Here is a 26,611-nt window from a genome sequence, read left to right as displayed (position 1 = left end):
AGTGGTGTAAACCCAGAGCTGACCTGCAGGTTATACTCAGACGCACAAGACTTTCACCAGGCACAAACAGGACTGTACAGATCTGGCCAAAAAGGAGCTGTGTTTAGTGAAATAGCTGGGATGTTTTTAAAGACACTAGCAGGAGGGTCACGGCCCCAAAACGAAGCAGCGAGCCAAAGACACAACCCTCCCAGTTATCTCACAACATGGGTCATATTACCTGTGGGGATGCGGATGTTGATGTCCGACAACGTCGACATGTTGCTCCCCCATGTGAAGTACCCGTTGTTCACCTGAAGTGCAAACAAGACATATGAGCTGACTTTCACAGACAATCCTCGTAAGTCTATTACTCCTTCCATGTATACAAAGTTATCACGGTTGTTACTTTAGTTACTTTGCAATTATGTTCATTTTCAAACAAGGCATTTCATCAAATTCATATCACATCACAGCACGTGTGCCACTGATTTATAGGTCAAAATGACTTTCAACAAAACTCAATGACTCAATGAGAGATAATTAACCAAAACATATGAACAAGCTTTCGAGGCACATATGCCATGGACAACTTCAGAAGTTCAACCGTAAAAGAGCACCACAGCACAGTTTAACCCAATCGGACTTCGTCTCCATGCACGTGAGCCACTGGCTCGCTTGGTCCGGCTCACGTCGTGCAGGACGGTTATTCCCTCTCCGGGACTGAATGTTTATTTATGACAACGATAACGCTCCGATCCATCACAGAGGCGAACGAGGGCCAGATCTGCGCTAGGCTAAAGAGTTCACTGGGAAAAGGGCAAAGTGAACAATCAAAAGCAGCTGGGAGTGCTGCTCGAAAACAGGGAGGAAAAGAGGAAGAGAGAGAGAGAGAGAGAGGGGAGAGTTTGAGAATAGAGGAGTGTAAATGTCAGGGCAGATTAAAAGTGTAATCATAACCAAGCGAGCGGATGTGACATGGCCGAGTGTGGGAGAGTGACGAGCGCTCACGAGCTTCTTCTGTGCGTTTGCTGCTGCTGGGTTCATTAGTTAGGAGGCTAGCACTGTCCACTGGGAGGGTTAAAGGAAGTGGACCCTACAGGGACCCGGGGCCAGAAAAACAACAAAATAAAACAAACCATAAAACAAATGGCCATCCAATTTCAGCAGCATTTTTTTTTTTTTGGTCTTCTCATGAGAATCGTAGACAACTTTGTTGCCGTGGTTATAAAGAGAGCAGAACCAAAACCAACTTCCATTAAAACAGCTCTAGTATTGCAGGACAAGGAAATTTAAAGCTATTGTTATGGTTTCACTATTCAAATACAGTTACTAGGACTGTCAAATGGAAGATGTTTTCCTGAGATTTACTGACAGTCCTATCAGTCTGTGTTTTGCTTACTTAAACTCGGTTTTACAGCATCAGGGAGAAAACAGAAAACATCGGTTTAGCAGCAAATTACACAGAAGAACTAACTAAACAACCAAATATAGCAACAAACTAAAGAACTCAACTTTCAGTATTTCGTCTCTTCACTCTGGACCTTTATTAGAGCTGAAAGAGGCTTGTTTCATTTTCAGTTTCTCAAAAGAATCATCAGCCACACCTTCAGATTTGATTGTATTTCTCTTTTATTTATATCAGTGACAGCGTCGTTACCATTTCTCTGATGTTTGGTGGTCTACCAGGTCCAGGTGGTTGTTAGAGTCCCACTTTGTCTGTAGCTTTCAATCAGTGCTTGAACTCCAGTTTTGGAATCTCTCGTTTTATTTGCTTTGACTTTCTCCTTCATGCAAACAGCTCATCTGTTGGATAGTTGCCTTCTACGCTGTAGACTGGGGTTCAATCCCCACCTGGGCAAACACCCTACACTATACCAATAAGAGTCCTTGGGCAAGACTCCCAACACCGCCTTCGCCTCCCTGTGTAAAATGATCAAACTGTAAGTCGCTCTGGATAAGAGCGTCAGCCAAATGCCGTGAATGTAAACGTAAGACTCAACACCCTCCAGAGACAAACACGTTCACCAAATTTGGTTTTGTCAAGAGAGTCAACAGCAGAACGTCTCGCCACGTGAAAGCCGTCTTTGAATGAGAGGTCCACGCTGTTAATGCAGTACAATGCAATAAACAATAACAATGTCAAACTAATTTGTAGCGTTAATTATTTACGTTAACTCTTATAAGCTCCTCTTACACACACACAAATATGGCAATGATTGAAGGTGTAGAATGTGCAGTTCAAATACATCTCCACGTGTTTCAATGAGCTACAAATTAGAAATGATTCATATTCCTTTAAACATTGCTTTTCTTATCACTGCCAATAAGCATGACTTCTTAAGGAAGCGCTTCGTCTGGGAAAAATTGGGTAACACCTTATTGAGTCATATGCATGCGTGAGTGTGAACGTCCTCACGCACTGAACAAGCAAAGGAACCGGCCGGATGTGACACGTACATCTGTCAAAGGTTAAAAGCAACTGGGATGAGAACAAGCAGACCCTTTTCATTCAGTGGCAGGACGTGCTCTGTGTGAATGTGTGTGAGTGTGTGTGAAGGGCCTGAGAATCAGAGCTGAGCCCTCTGACCTTCACGGCTACGTCCTCAGTCTCGGTGGGGCGCAGCTGCCGGCGCAGGGGCTGCTCATAGTTATCCATCTGATAGCGTAGCGGCTGCTTCCTATTTCTCTGCACAGACACAACCAGAAAGAGAGACACAGAGTGAGAGAGAGAGAATCTGAGCAGCCCCGGGGAATAAGATAATAACCATAATGATCAAAATCAGAAACGATACTCGATACTGACGTCTGACTTGAACTACTGACAACCGGAGCTTCCGTACACCAAACGGCAATGTGCACCTTTAAGGGTGGAGTAGGTGGTTTATTTTAGAAACACTCATTCTCTGCGGAGGCCACAGGACTGTGAAAAGCCCCTCCAGTCATTTTTTTCAGAATGTAGAAAATGTAGCTAGATAATTATGTAGCTACCTTATGTATTAGTCCAATGCTAATGTTAGATAACCTGTAGGTGTAAGCCAGCAAGCTACTTTTGTCTTGTGTGTAATCTGTGTGTATATGCGTGTAAGCTGGTTCATGTACTTGTGTTTTTGGGGACTGTCTATGGTAAAAAATGGCTAAGGATGACCTGCAAATCCGTGAAGCGCTCAATATTTTTGGGCAGTCATGGGCTGGAGGTTAGGGATCTGGCCCTGTGACCAGAAGGTTGCCGGTTTGATCCCCAGAGCCGACAGCACATGACTGAGGTGCCCTTGAGCAAGACACCTAACCCCCAACTGCTCCCCGGGCGCCGTGGATAGGGCTGCCCACCGCTCTGGGCAAGTGTGCTCACTGCCCCCTAGTGTGTGTGTATTCACTAGTGTGTATGTGGTGTTTCACTTCACGGATGGGTTAAATGCGAAGGTGGAATTTCCCCGTTTGCGGGATTAAAAAAGTATCTCTTAACTAATATCTGTTATTTATTGTATTGTTTCTAGTCTAATTGTTTTGCACACTTATGTTTGCATGTTGCACTTTGTACTGCTTGTTCTGTTTCATGCTGCACCGTGATGTTCCCTGGAGGAACGTAATTTCACTCCACTGTGTACTTCTACATAGATGGAATGACAGTAAAAGCCTCTTGACTTAGAAAAAGTAGAAAAAGTCTAGCTGTTCACTTACAACAGCCCAAACCTAGCAGGGTTGTGAACAGTTAGTTTCATGATGGCAATGTGCACCTTTTACTCTTTAGACAGGGATGAAGAAAAGGTTCAGCTTCTCAGTGTATGTGTATGTGGCCCCTCCCAGTCCTGTCCATGTGTTCGTGTTGTGTTTTGAACTTCCATGTGCGTTTGTTTTGGTTTAGCCCCCTTGTTCCATGACTCCGCCCCTGATTGTCTCCACCTGTTTTCCACCTGTCCCTCGTTAACTCTCTTGTATTTAAGCCCTGTTTTCTCCCTAGTCTTTGCTTGATATTGCTTGAATCTCTGTCTGAATTGTTATCTGTGGTGTTTGTACTGCTGCCCTGCAGCCCTGACCCTTACCCTTAGCTTTCTATAAGAGCCGAGCACACTGGGAAAAAAAAGTTGCTGAATTTAAGTGTGTACACCGATGAAATCCGGCACATCAACTAAAATTAAGTCCATTCATTTAAGTACTTACACACACTACTTTAGATTAGGATCCTAAGATACTTCATACACATCTGCATTTCTACTACTCCTCCGCTTCTTTCTTTCCCTGTCTTCCCCCTTCGCTGTGGCCCCCTCTCCTCCTCTGAGAGAGGGCATGTGACAGAATTTCCTCTCTCAGGGAACAGCTGAGGACATGCTATCCACACTAGAGTCTGGAGACACTCCTCTTTAGCACGTTTATGGATTCTTACTCAGCTCAAGACTCACACACCCTGATACAATCTCCGCTTACAGCCCGGTTCAGCGCACCTACGGACGGGTCAACACTTTCTGGACGCCTGTGACATCATCCTCGAACTAAACGCTAACAAAAGTAGCCCACGCTATGTTGGAATTAAGTCCACTGCACAGCTCAAGACACTGAACAAAATCTTCTCAAAAATCTAAAGACCTGCAGTGTGCAGAACTCAGGACTTAGACTTTGCTTCAGATTATACAGATCCAGTTAAAATGTCTCAATTTAGTTGAAATTGAAATTGAAAAGACTTCTTTAACCCTCCTGTCCTCTTCACCTCCCGCCCCTCACTTTAGTGTTACCGGTCAAAATTGACCGGTCTGTTTTAACCGCTCTTAAATTAGCACAAAAAACATTTTTCACCTCCATATATTTATTCAACATTCCTTAGCTGTGAACAACGTCTCAGAGTAGTGTTTAACCTGAATTTATAGAATCAGACATAAAATAACTGCAGTGAAAATACAAATAGAGTGAGTGAGTTGGGTGGTGTGTATGAGGATGTGTGAGTTTGACCGGGAACCCCACAGGTGTAACGATTGATTAAACACTCAAAATCCAATAAAAAGAGGCGATCGTCACTTTTCTAGGTTTTCAGTGTTGTAAGTGATACTTTATTAATCCCACAAACGGGGAAATTCCACCTCCGCATTTAACCCATCCATGAAGTGAAACACCACATACACACTAGTGAATACACACACACTAGGGGGCAGTGAGCGCACTTGCCCGGAGCGGTGGGCAGCCCTATCCACGGCACCCGGGGAGCAGTTGGGGGTTAGGTGTCTTGCTTAAGGACACCTCAGTCATGGACTGTCAGCACTGGGGATCAAACCGGCAACCTTCTGGTCACAGGGCCAGATCCCTAACCTCCAGCCCACAACAGCCCCTGCTGTGTTGTATTGTATTGTATTGTATTGTGTTGTGTTGTATTGTATTGTGTTGTGTTGTATTGTATTGTATTGTATTGTATTGTATTGTATTGTATTGTATTGTAATAGGGTTTTACCCTTGCTAACATACAGTGTCTGCAGTCATTTGCTTATATCAGCCTTGCAAAGACAAAAGATAAGAGAAAAAGTGTATGTCAGCATTTTCCCAATATTGAGACATAATGTCTGTATATTAACATCCAATACTGAGACATAAAGAATGTATTTCTAGTATGAATACAATCATAACCACTATAGAGTGATCAACTTGCAGCAGACGTTTCACTGATAGCAGACGTAAAATGCATATTTAAAATTATAACAAGCAGTTTACGTAATCTGTGTGTGTGTGTGTGTGTGTGTGTGTGTGTGTACTTACAGCCCCTGGGTGTTTCTTGCAGGACTCCAGAGACACAGGCATGTCTCCATTTCTCCAGCTGTCATCGCCAATCTCTTCGCTCTGCAGGAACTCTCCGAGCTTCTGAACACTTCAAGGAACACGTCAAAGACCTTTAATGAGTAACATTACTGTATATCTCACACACACACACACTGGCTTAAACACTTACATTCACAAAATCAAGTAACGCACAGGTGCGCACAAGGTGGGTTCACCCCATGCGTCAGCTATCAGTTTTCTATTTAATATGACTTTGGCTGACTTTTAGACATTTTGTGGAGTAATTAGCCAGCAATGTAATATTATGACATAAAAAAACAGAAGAGATATAAAGGAGTGAAGCGAAGCCAAGCCTCTTGGCTGCGTTACTGTGCTTGGTTATCGACAGTGATGTCATGGGACGCAATGCACATTAGTGCCAAAATATTTACTTCTATTTTTCCAACATTAAAAGTTTATTTTTATGGCTGGGTGCGTAGTCGTATGATGGGCCTGGAGCTTGTTCTGCCATGTCGCAGTGGGTTGCATGGGCACGTTAAGCCAGTAGTGCAAATTATAAAGCCTAAGCGGTGCAGATGAAGACCACACACCAAAGTAGGCAGATGTGTGTGTGTGTGCTAGATTTTGCGGCCGCAGGAGAACATGATATGAGGCTAAAGCGGGTGGGTGCGGGCATTAATAATCAAGCCCATGTAGACCTCTAAGTAAAGACAGATATTTGATCTCAGCCCAAACTCATGCCGATGTGATTACCTGACCAGAGCCTTGACTGCGAATCTGACCACAGTGGACAGCAGGAAGAGTGGAGTGACCAGGATGTGAAAGAGAGCCAGAGAGGCAAATGCCTCGGCTGGACTCAGCCTGGACTGGCTGATGTATGCGTGAGTAACAAAGGTCTAAAAGGAAATGCATTCAGAGGTTTTAGGGCATTAAACTGGTTTATGTACAGATATGAGAACAGATATGAGGACCATCATAGCTGTCTTACCGCTAACACAGCAGCAATGGGGATGGCAGCATTCATAAATACTAAAGAGAGAAACAAATGTGTTTTCTGCTGATGACAATGTTTCCAAAGCATGGCATTAGGTCAGATTGATTACAGGGAAGACAGTTCCGATCAGTACAAGACATTTTGGGCCTACTTACTGGACATGGAGGTGTACAAAGCAAACGTCCTGAGGCTGGTCAGCTCTTTGCCCCTGGTTTCAAGCACGCTGTCACAGAAGATGTTCTCCCAGGCATACAGCTTCAGCAGCTTTATGCCTTTCAGGATCTCCGTGGTCTTTTTCAGGCGATCTGTCGAGTAGTCCTAACAGAGGCAGAATTGAGATCAGTGTGATTCTGTGTGAACCATGAAGCAGATCAGTTCCACTTTAAACAGAAAAATAACAGAAATCCAATATGCTGCAATAGAACGTGTGGATTAAGCTAGAGATGAAAAAGCAAGAACCCTTTCCAAAGCACTGGACCACACAGACAAGAAGATTTACCAGCGTGCTTTTCTGTGTGTCGGCCAGTTTGGTGGCGATGAGGTACTGAATGGGGGCCAGCAGCACGATGACCAACGCACCTATCAGAGCGCTGAACCCCAATAAATAATACAGCAGGATCACACCCATGATGATCTGAGGGGGGATTAAAGAGCACATCATTATCAGACAATACAGTAAGAAACCGACATTTTCTGGAGTGATGGAGATCCAAGCAGTTCTCGAGCCTTCTCAGAAGACTTGTAGCTCTACTGAGCTCAGAATTAGCTTCAAACTATCTCTGTACTAAATCTGGTGGCACCACAAATCCATTAGTCACGGTCCATAAGTTGTTGCAACTTAACTGCAATTAATTAATGTGTACATCACTTTAACATGAGATAAGATGTCCAGAATCTATAAAAGTGCCACCACGGAAATGTGACAGCAGCTTGAACCGACTTTTTCCATGGAACAAACATCTAGCATAGAAGAGAACGACGTGTACAAGAACCGAATAAAACTCAGTACTTGTAGCCGCTGCCTGTTTCGTCTTTAATATTTCCTTGCAACAACCACGTCTGCAGCTCTCTCACTCTCATTGGCTTCATGTTAGGTGTGAAACGATGACTGTGATTAGAGCTGTAAATTACAGCACATAGCATCTAATGTTTTTAGCTTAACTGTCCCAAAATGTGCAATCTATATTCTTTCTGTGCAATAATTCTTAAGGTGTGCAATATTATATGACTCTATAAGCTATCCAGGACTGTGCAATACTGTCTACTGTCTGTTTAGAATATATAGTTTTATAGTCCTTTTCTTTATATTTAAGATTTTTATACTTTTTTTTCCCCTTAAACCTGCACTTTATATACTTTACCCTTATGTTTGTGTGTGGGAAGTGCCGTTGGATTGCTGCTGGATTTCGTTGTACACTGTGCAGCGACAATAAAGGCATCTTATCTTATATTATGTCATTTTTTGTGCTTTCTGTGTGGTTGAGCGAAGATTGCACAAAAAAGGATGGAAATATTAAAGTTGCAGCTGATTACATATTCTCTTTGAATTACCAGTGATTCGGTGGGCAGTTTTGCGTGGAACCTACTCCATGCATAAATGAGCTATAGTGTCTTCAAAGCATGTAGTTGGGAGACTTCCTATGAAAATGGAAGCAGTGGTAGCAGCTAAATGGAGGCATGACCCGCAAAGAAGTGCTTGAGTGCTGAACTGCAGCGTTTGTAAGCTGAACGTTCATTTCAGATGTCGGGTTGAACACTTACTTTGACTGCATCAACACACACTTTGTCTCACACACACACATACACACACACACACACACACACACACATCTGGCCTTCAACATGACTCACCATCCCTACTAGTCCAAGAGAAATTCAGAAGAACTTTTACTAAGTCACTGGCATAAAATGGACCTTTTAAATCAATGCACTTCAATTACCTGCACAGGCATTGCCCACAAATTTGGGCACAAGAAAAGGAACCACATCAGCTGATTGGTCTCTATGGCAACCAGGTTGTTGATCTGGCCCAAAGTCATCTCTCCCATGGACATGTTGGAGGTGGACAGACGCAAGATTTTATTGTAGATCATTGCCTGGAAAAATGCAACCGTAGGTGACCGTTATTTACAGTAAGAAACTAAACTGTAACTAATCTGGCAGCATCTCCTAAAGAAAAAATCTCCATATTAATTTGGTCGCACAGTAAAGCCTCTACGTTAACTATGAGGAGACAAATCACGGTTCACTGCACTGAATGATGCTGCATTCACTTGATATCGTTGCTGTAATCTTGCAGTCTGTAGTCTACTTACCAGCAGCGCTCCTCGTAGGTTGATGCCAGTTTCTATGGTGACATAGTAAGATGCTTGCAGGAAGGTGCGCTGGAGCACCAGAGCGAGGAAGAGGAGCACAGCCAGGACGTATGTGTTCTGCAGCAACTGCGTGGAGGACATGAAGAACACTCCGAAAGGCAGATCCTCTGTCTTACAGGCCAACACATGAAGTAAGCATTAAAATGACTTCATACCTCAACCATAAAATCACACAAACACTTTGGCTGAATTCCACTTTAAGTGAAAAAGTTGTACAGAGACAAACATTTCCATCAACGTCACTGATGGCAGTCCAAAGGATTTCACAGAAACACCACATTCCACTCTTTAAAACACGTTTATCAGTGCTGTTACATCATTGGCACATTGTATAGTGAGCATGAGAACGTGCGAAGCGAGAGGGGAATTTTCCACGTCACACAAATATGTTAAGCCCACTGTCTCAACAGATAACAGACCCTCCAACCACTAAAATTACTCAATTAACTACAATACCCATTATGCAGTTGTGTCTGCAGTCATAGTGATGTCATGTTTTCTGCCTGTGATCACAGTCTCTATTATACTGTATCAGTATCTCCCAACAGAGGGTTATTATTTCACCTAATAAACCTAATGAAGGCATTTATCTTCCATCGCATGACATGACACATGGTGGTAACCATAGTGAGGAAAAAACATCACGGTGGACGTGTGAGAAATGTTTATATACACAAGTCTAGACGTGTGGTATTGGCACTGTCGCCATGAATCTTGTTAATGGTGTGGATGTGATGTCAGAAGTGAATCACGGCTGGATGATCGACTCCCACTGATAACATATCAGACAATGAGCTCATACGCTTTGCTAGAACCCTGTCATAATTTGGGCGGACTGGACGTAGGAGGTGGGAAAGCAACAACAACTTGTCAAATACAGAAAGGATAAAGCTGATAGTGTTATTTAATTATGTAAAATCAATTTCAGCACCGAGGAATCAATGCATGAAGTGTGCAGGGTCTGGGATCATATGGGCTTGGTTGTACATCCTATTTTTAATGCTTTTTTCAGACATTGCAAAAATATACACTCACCGGCCACTTTATTATATGCTAGTAAAAGGCTGGACCCCCTTTTGCCTTCAATAATAATAATAACTGCTTTAATTCTTCATGGCAGACTTTCAACAAGGTGTTGGAAACGTTCCTCAGAGATTCTGGTTGGTTATTTGAGTTCCTGTTGTCTTTCTATCATCTGGAACCAGTCTGCCCATTCTCCTCTGACCTCTCACACCAACAAGGCATTTTCGTCCACACAACTGACCGCTCACTGGATGTTTCCTCTTTTTCGGACCGTTCTCTGTAAACCCTAGAGATGGTTGTGTGTGAAAATCCCAGCAGATCAGCAGTTTCTGAAATACTCAGACCAGCCCGTCTGGCACCAACAACCACGCCACGTTCAAAGTCCCTTAAATCCCCTTTCTTCCCCGTTCTGATGCTCGGTCTGCACTTCAGCAAGTCGTCTTGACCGCCTCTACAGGCCTAAATGCACTGAGCTGTGGCCGTGTGATTGGCTGATCAGCTATTTGTGATAACAAGCAACTGAACTGTACCTTCCTCACATCTTCAACTGAACTGTAATGACAAAAAACAAGTGTCATGACATTCATCATAATGAAAAAGTACAGGACTGGAGTCCCCCTACTTTCCACCTTCTAATTCTCTTCTTTACTTGCCAACTTGGTCCTGATAGAAATACGTCAAATGTTTAGATTCTGGCTATTTTTACTTAGTAAAAGTTTCGTTTTTAAATGTCAGTGTGTCAAATCAGTTCCTTCAAGTTTCATGTGAGGCGGCTGAATAGGGCATTACCTCCAGCATGCCTCCTCATTAAACACACCTGAGTCAGCTCATCAGCTAAGTCCAGTTGGGACTATTACTGCGATGGTGCTGCATAGCATGTGCAAACAAGTCAAACCAACACACCTTGTTCATTCTGACGACTTCTGTATTGTTCTCCAGACGTTCCACGATTCCCGAGATGCAGAGTGGCCCGGCGAAGCCCAGCAGGTCCGCCATGTAGCGGAAGGTGCTGCTGAGAAGGATGGGGCGACCAAAGGCTCGGTACATGGCCCTCCAAATGGACGGTGATTTTTCCAGGTCTTCTGCATTCTGCTGTGGACCAAAACACACATACACAGCAACTAATAAAGAAGTCAGCACTGTTATGGGGTGTGGACGGCTACAAGCTTTGTTCATTGCCCATTTTAGCAGGTGCATCCACCCTATAGATGCACTCTGTAAGTCTACCTACTGCAGCTCATCTGTTGCGGCATCAGCCCCTCTCTACTCCAACCATCAACAGAAAAGGACCACCGTAGGACCACAACTGGCTAGATATTGCTTAAGTGGTGGACTGTTCTTAGCAGAGCAGTGACAGTGGTTACCATGGAAGTGGCATGGTAGTATCGGTCAGTGTCACTACTATGAATTTCTGGTTACCGGTGCTCCTAAGGTGGTCCTTTTATGTTGAGCTACAGGGGAGAGGTGGGCTGATAAATTGTGCAGCAAGAGATGGACGATGATTATGTAATAATTGTGACTGGCTTACAGTGTATCTTTAAAATCTTACATTATAAACAAAATGAAAGATAACATGATGGGATTTGCAGATAATCTGTATGAAGAGCCTCACAGGCTTTGTGCTATTTGAACAGCCAAACACTAATGCCACTAAAATTACATGCGACATCACATTTCATATCAGATCAGGTCATCTGGCAACATGAGTCTTCATAGTTTGCCACAACCAACAAACGAATCTGAGAAGTGATCACAGTGATCTCAAATCCACCGCCTCACCCTCTGCTCCTCGTAGGCATCTTTGAGCCGGAGGTAGTTGGTCAGAGACCTCATGGCAATGGGCAGTTTACCAATCTTCTTTAGTTCAATGGGCCTCTTATGAGCACCGATGATGAGTGGGTTCATCCACCAGTACGTGGCCTTGGAGAGGAGGTTAACGAAAGGCTGGAGGAATCGCACCCCCAGATCTTGCAGATCCTCTGGGGGTTTCACTCGCTGAGGGTTGGCAAAGAACACATACTTCTGCAAGGGGAGAAGACAGGAAACATGAAACTGAATGACTGAGTTTAGTGAAACGATTTATGGACATGAACTGCTTGTCTTATTTTAACCGGCATCATTTTTCTTTGTATTTAAGGAAAAAAAACAGGTCCAGTTTTACGATGAGACTTGTTAAGTTTTATGGCAAGACATGTTATATAAACATTACAAATATAAACTGTGATTGCAATGATCTTTGCAAAATCCATGTTTTTCTCTCAGACATGAATTATGGTTTGAATCAGTGCATCAGTCACTTTAACAAACTTGACATTGACATGTCAGTGCATATGTGTCCAAAAAAAAAAAACCTAAATCTGTTTAATTAAAGTGATTCCATGATATGCCCATGCCCATCTAATATAACCCATCCATTACCAAAAGAAATCCCCAAAAAATTCCAAAGAAATGTTTTTGCTTTACTTATAACTTTTGAGTGTGACCCAGGAGGTACGTACCCTGACTATGATGACATTGACCTCAACGGCCATAAGCAGGCCATACAGCACCACCAGGAGAGCAGTGATACAGAAACGCAGATGCTCCACACCTAAGCCTACTTCAGCAAACTTCCACAGCTTGATGATTTTAGTGATGAATGCCAGTACCCAGTAGATGAACAGTGCTGCATGTCGAAGGAACAGACGGTAAACCTCATCAAAGACATTCACACGCACCAGAATAAACTATATTCATAGTGTGATCCGGTGAGGACTGTAAGCAGTCTGAGAGCTTCCACACTAATCCTAAATCTGATATGTCTCAGCTATCTAATAGGTTACCTTTGGTAAACCCTACACGATCTATCATTGTTCACCTTCTATTTGGCTTTTTTGTCATTTTTTGCTTAAAATTTCCCCCATAATTTGTACAACGTCCCGAAATCACAGCCTGAAAATAACCATAATTCAATAAGTGTAAGGTTGTCACGATCGGCCCCTCCCAGTCCTGTCCATGTGTTCGTGTTTTGGTTTAGTCCATGTGCATTTGTTTTGGTATCTGTAGTCCTGCCCCTTGTTTTGTAACTCCGCCCCTGATTGTTTTCACCTGTCCCTCGTTTTCCCTGTATACTTAAACCCTGTGTTTGCCGGTCTTTGTTTGATGTGTTGATTCTGGTTGTTGTCATGTCTGTCCCCCGATCTGTCCGTGTTGGCTATATGACCCTGGACTGTTTTGACCACGACCCTGGATTTGCCCCTAATAAATCTGGCTTATCTCAGCACATGCGTCCGCCTCCTCTCTCCCCGTTAATAAAGGTGACACTATGATGGAATCCAAAAAGACTCTCTAGTAATTCTGCCTCTTTATATGTTTCTTCTATTGATCACGAGTCACTGTGTGAGAAGTATGTTAAGATAAAACACAATACACTAACTACACTAAGCACACTAAGAAAACACGGCTCATGAAGATCTTTCATGTGTTCACTTACCTAGAAGTAGTTTAGGGAAGTTTGCAGTTTCAATATTGTGGTAATACACTACTGATGTAGTAGCTGCTATGAAGCCCATAAATGCAGGCAGAAAAAGGTGCAAGTGATTTGACTTCATCCACCTGATAGAAAACATTATAGCACACACACACACACACCCACTCACAGACACACACACACACACACACACACACACACACACACACACACAAGTAATGCTATGGGCAAATCACAGGACTTGTTTCAGAAGTATTCTTTCTTGTCCAGTTGATAAAAAGACTTTTAGGAAATAGTACTAGATTTGTGATCTGTTACTTCTTGCATACAGTAAAATGTCAGTGATCAATTATAAAAATCAATTAATGATCAATCAAATTGGCCATTAAGTACAAGTTATTCATTTTTCAAAAAATATTTCTGAGGAAATTGGATAGAAGACAATCCATTTGCACAAGGAAGGGGAAAAGAAAGGCAAATAAATGAAAAACTCAAGTGTATAATATCTTTAAAAGATATAAAGAAAGTGGGACTTCTAACAACCGTGCAAGAACAAAGAAGCTGCTGCTGTTCCCTTAAGCAATGGACCGACCACTCCAGAGTCCAGACATCAACACTGTTGAATAGGTTTGGGATTACTTGGATCATGAGGAGCAGAAAACACACTTCTAAAAACTTCTAAGACTTGAATTAACAGAAGGTGTTGAAAACCATCTCATCACAATGGAAACTGTAATAAAGGGAAAAGATGGACAAAAATCTGTTAAACGCTTTTCCTGCCTTTTTTCTGATGCTGAATAACTTGTACTTAATACCGTTTTGACTGGAACTAGATCAATGGAGGGTGGTCTTATGCTCAGTACTGTATATGTGTCTTTGTGTGTGTGCGTGTGGTAAAGCGTACGTGTTGGAGACGATTCCCTCTGCGATCTCACACACATGCACGAATAGCAGAGTGAAGGTTAGGATCCAGCGCAGATTATGGCCAGGAAAGTGCAGCCAGGTGTTGTGATGAATCTGCACCTTCGAGCTCTGACTGCCCCAACCTACAGACACACATGCACAGACAGTTAGTCTCTGACATTAAGCATCAGTCAAATGTTTTGAACTAGACTTATTGCTATTTTACATATAACAACTACTTCTACAGTGTAGATGTTAAATACACCACATGGACATCGGGCCATCACACCCATATGAGCTTACTGGACATCCTATTCTAAAACCACGGACATTAATATAGACTTGCCCCCTTTGCAATAATCTGTTGCCCTCCACTATTCTGGGAAGGCTTTCCACAAGACTTTGGACTGTGTCTGTGGGAATCTGCGTCCATTCAGTCAAAAGAGCATTCGTGGGGTCAGGTACTGATGTTGGAGCGGCACATAACTGTCTGAAATGTGTTTGTAGGCTTTAGCATTTTTACTCTTCACTGAGCCCAAACATTGAAAAACAGCCCCAGACCATTATCCCTCCTCCACCAAACTTTACTGTTGAACCAGAGTCCAGTGGCAACATGCTTTAAACCACTCAAGCCGATGCTCGGCATTGCGCATAGTGGGCTAAGGCTTGTGTAAAGCTGCTCAGCCATGGAAAATTTATGAACTGACTTCATGAACTGGCAAAGGCAGCATCCTATGACAGCACTATGTGTAAAGTCACTGTACTGCCAATGTTTATATATGGGGATTGCATGGCTATGTGCTTGATTTTATATCTTTTAAGATCTGCTGACCACAGTGTATTCTAGAAGGTAATATATATTTTTTGTTTTACATTATTGAAAACTTATTGATTCATGCAGTAATGGCAAACTTTAGTAATGGGACATTTTAAACTGGTAGTGTGTGCTGGATATAAACCTTGGTCTTGAAAAAGCTGTAATGGCATTCGAACTCGGATCACACCCACACACACACACACACACACACACACACACACACACACACACACAAAAAACACATAAATAACAAGTAAATCTCTAACCTCACCCTCTTACTTCTTATTTCATTAATATGAAGGGCCACTGGCTGTCTGCTGTGATGAAGCCCATGTATAGGCATGACACAATGCAGTTGTTTCTCATAATTACTGAATAACGCCCTGTATCTGTTACAGACTAGCTCATATTCTCTCATTCACTGTTTACGTAATAATTAAATGTGACCACATCCTGCGATGGGAAACATTCTTATTTTCTCCTCAGGACAAGGGCTGACATGCTAACAAAATGAATGGGAAACAGCCTTGGGATCTCTCACAGTGAGACAGCACCATGTAGATCTTAAAAAAAAAAGAACAGTCAATTAAAGGACCCTGAGGGACCACAAGGAAAAAAACAGTGGAGAGGGAAAGAAATTCCCATTGAAGCCCCAGTGGAGCAGACTAGACAGCGCCACGACCACCCCAGGTCCAGCTGAGAGTTTACTAACAGAAAGCATGATAAATACACATTAACAGACAGTGCTGCTGTAGTCTGCTGCTCTCTGGTTGCCATTTCCTTTATTCTGACCTCACAGACCCTCTCCAGTCATTTTTGAGTTTTTCAGCTGAATCATCTCCACTGCTGACTTGCAATGCTGAGTAGCATCACTACAGCACAGCACCTCTGATACTGAAATCCACAGATTCATCATTAATTGACATGACCCCTTGAAGTGGCCAAAAAGGTTTAAACACCACTGGTCAAATGACACGGTTTGCTGATTTTCTACGTGAAGATGAGTTAGCACATCTTCTGCAGATAACACACTTTATTACGGCTTTTTTTTTTGGAAAAAATAAAAATACAAAATCATGATTAAGCAAACTAATTTGAAGGTTAACCACGGTTCATTATTCAGGGATGCCTCTTAGTGCAACGCTTAGAATCCACACGTGTGCGGATAAAGAGAATAAGATGGGCTTTATTCTCATCGGACAAAAGCGAAGTCAGAGTACAAGCATGGGTCAAAGCCAGAAGGTGCAGCAGGATCACAAGGGTGATCATAGCATCAAACAAACAGAAGCAAAGGGGCAGGCTGAAGACGTAGTCACAGGGCAGGCAAAAGGGTTCACACAGCGAGAGTCCAAGGGAAAGGTACAGAAAGGGGCGAGCAAAACCAGAAAACGAGAAATCCAGCAGAGGTCAGAAAACAGGCGGACACAATCAGAGGAACCGCCCATCCTTCACAATGACTTCGCCTGAAGCCCAGGCTTACAGCCTATCTGCTCCGGACAAGTGACAAACATGCACAGGTGAAGCAAGTCAGTAACCGGGTGATCATGAACGCTGACAGGTTGGTCTAACAGAGTCAGACGTCATGTGATCCCCCTTGGGATTGTGGGTGGTGCAGCTCGACTCGGACTCCGAGTCAATGGGAAGTTGTGCCATCACATGATCTCCCGAAGGAGTCTGGGAAATGCAGTCTATTTCGGTCTGCGAGTTGGTCCAAGGCGTGACACTTCATTTTTAATAAGAGCCACATCTAATTAATAAGAGCTGCCTTAAATCTGAAGTACTTTTATTGTGTAAAGTAGTATAAGGGGGATCACATGACATCTGACTCTGTTAGACTAACTTATCAGCGTTGTCTACTGTCTATTGACTTTTAGAATATATAGTTTTATGGTCCTTTTTTTTCCCTTAAATCTGCACTTTATATATTTTAACCTTATGTTTAAATTGTTTTGTATGTAGGAAGTGCCGTTGGATTGCTGCTCAATTTCATTGTACACTGTGCAATGACAAACGCATCTTATCTTATCTTATCTTATCTTATCTTAGTAAAAACAGACTTGAACGATATACAGATAAACCCTTGGTGCACACATTCCAGCAGCAGCACGGCTTCTCTGGGCCAACAAAATCAGTTATACATATTATTCACATCTAAACATGTCCCATACACTGTTGCATCTACGTCTATCAGACACTGCTGGAAGAAGTAACAAGCAAATGTAACATTCATTCATGCTTGGCTCATCTTTATATTTCAAAACTGCAATTTGAAAAGTGCACTTTTATAATTGCACGAGCTGCAGTGTTTCACAGCCAACACGTAGTCTCACGTTATAAGTGAAATTTAATCTAATAATGCCAAGCCTGTGAACTGCCTGTAGATGAGCCAAGTCAATCAGAAGCAACCAAGCACTCACGTGATGTGAATAACACAACAACAGGTAACTGGCAGTCCGGCACACCGCGTCCTGTGTTCGAGCCTGAACGTCAAAAAAAAGTGGAGGTTCTTCTTGGCTACAATAAACATGCTTGGATCTCAATTTTCAGATAAAAATGACCGTTTTTAATTCGTGAAATCAAACCCGATATTAGCGAGTACACAGAAGCAGCCCGTTTATCAGCCATATTGGACATGCAGGGCCATTAAGCGCGTCTGCCATTCATCAAACAGCAGTAAACATGTGCATGATGTCGATGTTTCCAAAAACATCCATTCATGTAAAAACACAATAAATACGTTTTTTGAAATCTCCATCCTGGACAGCAATTTACAAGCAGCAACCAAAACACACTGTTTCCGTGTAGGAGGGAGGCTAAAGCACAGAGAACGAATCAGAATCAAATTCACTTCATTTTATTAAGGATTTGTCTTGGTGAGTGCGTAATGCTTGACGTGCAACACATTGAACAGACCAGACAAGCACACACACATTAGTAACAGATTTCTCCAAGCGACAAATACAATAAAAACACAATAAACGGAAAAGAGTAATAATAAAGGGCCAATAAGACAGGAGCTAAAGAGAAGTGTGTATGTCTATATGTATATCTATACATATGTAGATCTGAATAGACATATAATAGCTATTATATACAGCACTTTACACAATGACAAACATTTGTAAAAGAACATCTGTACAGTTGTGCAAATCAGCATTATGCCAAAGAGAAGTTACACTGTATTGTATATTGGAGGTTTGTTAGGTCCTTTTTAGCTTTAAGTGTGAGGTGTCCACTGTGGTTAATAAGCGCTGCAGCTCTGGGGAAAAGCTGTAAGCATCTCTGGCTGTGCTGGTTTTGATAACCCTGTATCTTCTACCAGAGAGAAGAGACTGGAAGAGGTAATGTCCAGGATAAGAGGGTAAAAAGGGAGTCGTGGGCTGGAGGTTAGGGAGCTGGCCCTGTGACCGGAAGGTTGCCGGTTCGGAAGGTCGCCGACAGTCCATGACTGAGGTGTCCTTGAGCAAGACACCTAACCCCCAACTGCTCCCCGGGCGCAGTGGATAGGGCTGCTCACCCCTCCGGGCAAGTGTGCTCACTGCCCCCTAGTGTGTGTGTATTCACTAGTGTGTATGTGGTGTTTCACTTCACGGATGGGTTAAATGCGGAGGTGGAATTTCCCCGGTTGTGGGATCAAAAAAGTAACACTTATACTTATTTACTTAAGCTATAACTTTGCCAGTATGCTTCATTACCCTGCTGTTGTAGATGTCCCAAAGCACTGGTAGACTACATCCGATGATCCTCTCGGTTGCCCTGATTATGTGCTGGAGCTTGGCTAGTACTTGTGAGGTGGAAGAACCGAACCAGATGGTTATGGATGACGTGACGACTCGATGATGACTCTGTGGTAAGTTGAATTTCTTTAGGTGCCCCAGGAAGAACATTCTCTGCTGCACACGCTTGGCTATGATGGCCATGTTCCTCTCGGACTTCATGGTGGTGCCCAAGAACTTGAGTGACTCTACAGTGGAATCCACATAGACACTTCTCATGATCCAAGACACCATGCACCATCATCTCCGCAGTTTTCGTGTGCTGAGTAGCAGGTGATCACAGCTGCACCAGGAGGCCAGCTGGTCTACTTTTCTTCTGTAGGCAGTTCTTCACAGTAATTGTCTGCCAACTTCAGAAACTTTACAGCTGGTTCCTTAGAGACACAGTCATTGGTGTAGAGAATGAAGAGCAGGGGGGACAACAGACAGCCGTGCGAATCTTCTTTACTGAGGGTCTGGGGGTCTGAGATGCTTTCCAAGCTGCACCTGCTGTCCCTTGTTTGTCAGGAAAACCACAATCCACTGGCAGATCTGTCTATAAACAGAACTCTTGCATAGGTCCCAGGACTATTGAGATGCTGAAGGGGATCCAGCAGAGTGTCACGCCTCAGATGGACTCTCCTAGTGTTGCGAACTACAATTCCCAGGAAACCATGGGAGAAGTGACTAAGTGTGATCGTGGACTCCAACGCCCAGGAGTCAAAAGGGGATCACGTGACCGGTGACGATCAGCACCTGTGTGGTTTTGTCACATGACTGTTAGGGTTTAGTATAAAAGCCCGGGCTTTAGGTAGGTTCAGTGTGAAGTGTTGTTTCCCTGGGGAACTTGCTGAGTGGTTTTCCTGACTGCCTCGCTCTGTTTTGTTCTGGCCTTTATCTTGTTTTTTGACTCTGATTTTTGCCTTGCCCTTTTGCTTTGTTTGCTGGATTTTGGATTTGTGCTTTTGACCCTTTTTGCCTGTTATCTCCACCTTGTCTTTTGAATTGCCCTTTTGTTTTGTCTGCCTGGTGAGATGATCACACTTGTGATCATCTATTCTCTTATGGTTTTGACCTACACTTGTACTTTGACAGCGACTTTGCCTAGTGGTAATAAACCCGCTCTTTTCCCTTTCATCTGCATTCATCTCGAACTTATTGACTGCTTACATAGAGGGTTTGTAATGGCCTTCAGGCGGGCTAGGACCAGGCATTCAAAGACCTTCATAACTACAGAGGTCAGGGCCACTGGCCTGTAGTCTATTAGTATTATCAGCAATGTTCATTTTTTGGAAGACTGGAATGATGTTTTGAAATTTGTGGGAACACAACAAAGTTCCAATGCTTTGTTGAAGATGCTTCTGAAAAACTGTGGTAGTTGGTCACAACAGGGCTTTAAGGTGGATGAAGAGACTAAATCTGGAGCTGCTTTTCTCATCCTTCGTCTGCGAAAAAGCCTGATAATGATGAGCCAGAGGTAGAGGTGGGACAGCCAGGGTGGGGGAAGGTCTGGGTGAATAGCTGAGAAAGGCTGAACAATTAATCTGCTGATCAGACGAGCTCCTGCTTTTTATTCCAACTGCCGTTTTGGTCCTTGTGGCCCGGACCGTGGTCAGAGGTATCTGTTACACCTGCTATTGTGGTTCGGACCAAACTAAAAAAAGTCTGAATATCTGGACTGAACATGATAGGTGTGAAAGCACCCTAAAACTTCTAAAACTTTGTTTTTTTTTCAGGTTTAAATATAAAAAATCCAGAATTAACAATGTGAATTTAGACTTTTAAACATATAAAATTAACTTTTTGATCATTTCATTCCTGCACTTGGCATAGGAGTATCCAGTTATAAGGACTTATATCCAAATAAGTCCAATACTCCTTAAGAACACGAAGATCTACACTCTCAGAAAAAAAAAAGGTACCACACTGTTAACAGGGTGGTAGCCCTCTTCTCACTGTGGTGGTACCCTCAAAGGTACATCTTCAGTGTCTTTATTCAGGTAACTAAATTTGTAACATTCACTGTTCTGTTTTAAAACATTAAGTTATGAAAAGGTCTATTTGTCTTTCCTCAGGAATAAACATATTTAAGGTACACAGTTGCACCTTAAAATCATTGTTGTACTTGGGAGGGTCCATTTACATTGTTTGCACCCTGTAACTGCTCGGTACCTTTCTTACTGACAGTGTATGAACATGCACAATTATGCTAAATGGAAACCTTCCGCATTTCTAAACCCCACCTTCTCCCCCACAACTCTGCATGCTGTCTCAACACTTTTTCAGTTAAGCAGCAACAAAAATATAAGGCTTGATTCCTACATCTCACAGTTCATCTGGACCGTTACAACCTCTTTTTACACACCTCGATGCAGCAACTCCCGCCACCAGAAAAGCAAGATCTGCAATGTATCTGTCTCTGTTAATAACGCGATCCTGTCCCAATGCTGTTCCATTTATTTTCATATGTGAAGAATGAGATTAAAATAATGGAAAATATGTGTATTTTGCATGCATTCTGGGCATAAATGACCATTTAGATTAAGAAAATGTGTCACTCTTCAGTCACCTTTATATGTCACTCTGGCTAAACCACACACACACACACACACACACACACACACACACATTTTCTAAGCTGCTTCTCCCTCAGGGTTGCGGGGGGATGATGGAACCTATCATAGCGGTCATCGGGCAGAAGGCAGGCTACACCCTGGACAGGCTGCCAGTCTATCGCAGGGCCTGACTAAACCATCCGATAATTACTAAATAAATAAATAAATAAATAAATAAAGTTTAACCCCTTACACTCTAATGACCTGCTGATGGGTCAACAGTTCCACTCCTCACTCTTGGAACAGCATACCTTACATAGCAGTTTTATAATGGTTATTAAGGTGTACAATTTATAGATTATAGAATAATATAAGATAATATAGAAATATACAGTATGGGGAAATTTTTAACTTTGCCTTGTTAATATGGCTCTCAGTCTCTCCCCTTCATCTGAATTTTGTCATACCTTATAGAAAGCATTGTCATCTGGGTGCATCCTATCAGAGTAAAGCGGGTAGGTGTGGGGTGTGTGGGGTGTGTGGGGAGGGGGAGCGTTGCTATGCACTCAACCACACTTCAATGACTGGGCTTTCCTTCCACAGTTCTTTATAAATTCTAGGGCACATTATTACACCCCTCTTAGTTACTGATTAACTCATAGTACTCAGTGAATAACACCCCTCAAGGTTTAGGGGTTAACACCAAGACAGTGTTATTAAGTTACGGCAATATTAAACGCTGGAACGGCTGACGTGCCTCAATCATGTACTCATACTGTCACACACACCTCTGCTGGTGATGAAAACACATACATTCTCACAGCCACATTATCTAGACGATACAAGCCAGTCCTCCGGTTATATGCGTCATGACACACAGCTAACCGAACACACGGTGATGCTGTCTTACTCTCTGTGTAATCCTCAATCTCATTACTTGTATCTGGTTCACTCAACACAGTTTCATGTGTCACTCGTCTCACAAATATAGCATAACTTCATCAGTGAATTCTTCACTTTGTCAGGGCAAAAAATATATCTGCCCACCAATCACCCTATTAAACTACATCTTTCTAATTAGTCATGATTACTGCCCATCTGTAATGCTCTGCTTTAGACGTTACTGGATGTTGCTCATTAAAGTAAACTCAGCATTAAACCGCAATCCTAGACGTTTCTCTAACAGTTTTATGGTAGAAGGCGTTATGCCAGTGGCTCTGGAGACCCCATGTACTGCTCGTTTTTGTGCGTTCCCAACATATGATGTGATTGTGAAGCCTGTCATGCGCTACGTCAGGTGTTTTACAGTAGGAACACATTTAAACATGTCTAACACTGGGGCTGAGAACTCCTGGACAGTGGTCTGGTACCTTAGGACAGGAGCTCTCACCAAAGGTTTGCACTTCTGATAAGAGAGGTTCAAAATGTCAGGCCTGTATTTTTAATGAGATCTGTCAGTCATGTTTTGAATTGGCAGCACCACAGCTGCCAAAGCTACCTGCATTGGATGCCATGGGCTGCATGTAGGCTACAATATATTCAAAGTACTGCAGATATGCAGAATATTATAAATCCATCCATCCATTTTGGGTGAGGGTCACAGGGGGGGGTGGTCCTGGAGTCTATCCCAGCAGTCATCAGGCAGGACAGACATACACAATCACTCACACCCAGGGGCAATGAAGTATGTCCAATTGGCCTGACTGCATGTCTTTGGGCTGAAACCCACACAAACACAGGGAGAACATGCAAACTCCACACAGAGAGGACCCCGGTCACCCGGCCGGGGAATCGAACCCAGGCCCTCCTCGCTGTGAGGCGACAGCGCTACCCACCATGCCGCCCGAATATTATAAATCAAATTTAAATGACCATCAAGGCAGACAGTGTGTACAAACTTTTGGAATTGTTATTTTAAAGGAAAAGTCGGTTTCCTATTTTTTCAATGTTTTTCCTTCCTTCCTTTTCCTTTATTTTTTCTGTTTTCAAAGCTTTTTTAAAAATTATTTTTACATAAAATACACACTAAAGAGTAGCTCCTGTAAGCTTCTTAATATTCTTCCATGCTCAAGTAGAAGACAGGGTTCAGAGGGATCCTTAGAAGAATGTCTATTGTTTTACCGTCAGAAGTTACACTTGAGGATGTTCGTGCATATTAAATGAATCAGGTATCAGCTAAAATGAGTCTGATCCATTTCCAATCTCCTGTCTTTGTATAAAGACAGACACATAGACTGTGAGCGCCTGGCTATGCTGGTTTGTGTTCTGCCGTTTACCATGAGTGATGTCACCAGAACCACGTATAATATGCACTCCCATCATGTTTTGGTCCTGCGACCCTCAAACAGTTGAAAACAATGCCATCGCGGAAATGCTCTATTGTGCTGACCAGTGCTTCTGGTTTTAATGCAGAAATAGTGCATTTTAAACTGAAAGCAAAGAGCAGCTACTGCATGCATGTTACAGCAGTATGAAATCACGGTGAATTCATGACACGATAACATGGTTACTGTCGCTGTCCAAAAGAAAATCTCCAAAGTGGTAACTTCACAGGACGGGACAAAAACATTCTTTACTTCCAATATAAGCTAAAGCAGAGAGATTGTATACGAAACAATTTTGATGCGTTTCTATTGATCCATTCATCATGAAATTTTTACACAAAGTAAAGGAACACAAAGTAAACTGCTGAGCTCAAGTTATGCAGAAAACTAAAAATCGCAAAAATGCAAATACTAGTAGTAACTAGCAAATTGCTAGTAAAAGGCTGGACCCCTTTTTGCCTTCAGAACTGTCTTAATTCTTCATGTCACACTTTCAACAAGGTGTTGGAAACGTTCCTCAGAGATTCTGGTTGGTTATTTGAGTTCCTCTTGTCTTTCTATCATCTGGAACCAGTCTGCCCATTCTCCTCTGACCTCTCACATCAACAAGGCATTTTCGTCCACACAACTGACCGCTCACTGGATATTTCCTCTTTTTCGGACCGTTCTCTGTAAACCCTAGAGATGGTTGAGCGTGAAAATCCCAGCAGATCAGCAGTTTCTGAAATACTCAGACCAGCCCGTCTGGCACCAACAACCACGCCACGTTCAAAGCCCCTTAAATCCCCTTTCTTCCCCGTTCTGATGCTCGGTCTGCACTTCAGCAAGTCGTCTTGACCACCTCTACAGGCCTAAATGCACTGAGCTGTGGCCGTGTGATTGGCTAATTAGCTATTTGCGTTAACAAGCAATTGAGCAGAGTGACCCACTATGCACATATCAAAGATTTTACTCTATATTAAAGTAACTGGTAACCACATCAATAAAACTAAACCACATTCTAAACATCACATTATGAATATTCTACAAATTAAGCAACTTTACTTACCTGGCAGCCAAACATCTTATCTAAATTGTACAACTGTATTATCTATGAAAACTCCAAACAGGTTCAGCTGATACTTCATATTAAAGGACTAGAGTCTGATTAGAGGGCATGGACATGCTTAATTAAATTATGATTCCTAAGGAACAGGTCATTTTATATACCCATGTATTTCAGAAGAGTCAGCCAACCAGAGCTATCCAACAGTCCTGTGACCACTAATTAAAAAATGATAAAGAAATCAGTTTGAATAAAGTGATACTTTTTTAATCCCACAAATGGGGAAATTCCACCTCCGCATTTAACCCATCCGTGAAGTGAAACACCACATACACACTAGTGAATATACACACACTAGGGGGCAGTGAGCACACTTGCCCGGAGCGGTGGGCAGCCCTATCTGCAGCACCCGGGGAGCAGTTGGGGGTTGGGTGTCTTGCTCAAGGACACCTCAGTCATGTGCTGTCGGCTCTGGGGATTGAACCAGCAACCTTCTAGTCACAGGGCCAGTTCCCTAACCTCCAGCCCACAACAGCCCCTGTTGTGTTGTGTTGTGCCCACGACCGCCCCCAATATATATATAACAGCTTCAGCTTCAGCTTACTATTACTATCAGCTAACTATTAAGCAGATTGGAGGGCTGAAAGATTAATCGATTTTATAATAAAATTGCAATTTGAAAGATTGCAAGAGCTGCAAATGTAATTATGGCTTATGTTTTCAATAATGCTATCTTAATCTTAATGAAGAAGGGAAATTGCATAACAAATTTTAACTAATGAGCTCTTTCATCTCCATGATTTATCGATATCAGGAGACCCTGTCCAGACTGGCATTCATAAGACAGTGACCCTAAGACCCTGTTTATACTTCACACGTCTTCAGGATTTTATCTGGTTAAAGCTAAGTGCAAACACACCCAAGATACATTAAAACACATACAAATCAAACCACTTGAGGAGGTGGTCTGAGACCCACACGAGCCGTGTTACGCAGCGTAAACACATCCGTCTCTTCTAGACACATTTGACAACCCAAACCCCTCCCACTACAGCTGAAACTCCTCCCCAAGCAGCAAGTCACTGGGCATGTGATCTGCGCCTGTGAGGAAGATAATCACACCACGTTAAACAAAAACGCTTAACAGCAATATGGACAGACACTACTGGGCAAAACATCCCGAAGAGATGAACCGACAAACAGGAGAAAGGAACGGATTTGCTCCAAGGTTCCATCTCAGACAGTAGCCGGATTTCAGTCTGACCAACCAGAACCAGATTTAGAACCAAGTCTAAATGCATGAGGCTAAAATCTTAAGAGGACACAATCCAGATACCAGTCACACGAAGAGACCAGGTGTAAACGGTGTCTAAGAAAACAGTGAAACTTTCATACCGATGAAGAGAATGGGGAAGGTGATGAAGAGCAGGAAGACATGAGGAACCAGGTTGAGTGCATCCACAAAGCAGCCATTATTCAGGACTCCCTTTTCCACGCTGTAGGAGTTGTTGACATCGTTCCCGCAGAAGGACAAGGACATGTTGCCTGACTGGGCCAAAAGATCCTGGAGCAGGGATGAGAGAATTGCTGGTCATTAGCCATGGAAAAACGT

General features: G+C 42.8%; 1 protein-coding gene across 8 annotated transcripts in view; it reads right to left on the bottom strand.

Moving 5' to 3' along the window:
* abcc9 (ATP-binding cassette, sub-family C (CFTR/MRP), member 9) overlaps positions 1-26,611 on the bottom strand; it is a 62,073-nt gene that overhangs the window by 32,547 nt on the left and 2,915 nt on the right. For 6 of the 8 annotated variants that reach the window (XM_037542686.1, XM_037542689.1, XM_037542684.1 and 3 more), the window contains 15 exons: positions 26,395-26,563; positions 14,505-14,646; positions 13,604-13,725; positions 12,630-12,796; positions 11,911-12,153; positions 11,035-11,223; positions 9,049-9,219; positions 8,674-8,829; positions 7,233-7,367; positions 6,889-7,051; positions 6,728-6,768; positions 6,493-6,635; positions 5,719-5,827; positions 2,570-2,668; positions 221-293 (listed from right to left, as the gene is read on the bottom strand). In XM_037542686.1, the coding sequence (XP_037398583.1) occupies positions 221-293; positions 2,570-2,668; positions 5,719-5,827; positions 6,493-6,635; positions 6,728-6,768; positions 6,889-7,051; positions 7,233-7,367; positions 8,674-8,829; positions 9,049-9,219; positions 11,035-11,223; positions 11,911-12,153; positions 12,630-12,796; positions 13,604-13,725; positions 14,505-14,646; positions 26,395-26,539 (2,098 nt within the window). In that variant the 5' untranslated portion in view covers positions 26,540-26,563. The remainder of the gene's footprint in view (positions 1-220; positions 294-2,569; positions 2,669-5,718; positions 5,828-6,492; positions 6,636-6,727; positions 6,769-6,888; positions 7,052-7,232; positions 7,368-8,673; positions 8,830-9,048; positions 9,220-11,034; positions 11,224-11,910; positions 12,154-12,629; positions 12,797-13,603; positions 13,726-14,504; positions 14,647-26,394; positions 26,564-26,611) is intronic. The other 2 variants (XM_037542687.1, XM_037542691.1) reach the window with 1 other exon arrangement.

The sequence above is a fragment of the Pygocentrus nattereri genome, chromosome 11 (genome assembly GCF_015220715.1).
Source record: "Pygocentrus nattereri isolate fPygNat1 chromosome 11, fPygNat1.pri, whole genome shotgun sequence".
Lineage (NCBI taxonomy): Eukaryota > Metazoa > Chordata > Actinopteri > Characiformes > Serrasalmidae > Pygocentrus > Pygocentrus nattereri.
Note: the sequence above shows the minus strand (reverse complement) of the source record. Positions and strands in the feature narration are given on the sequence as shown.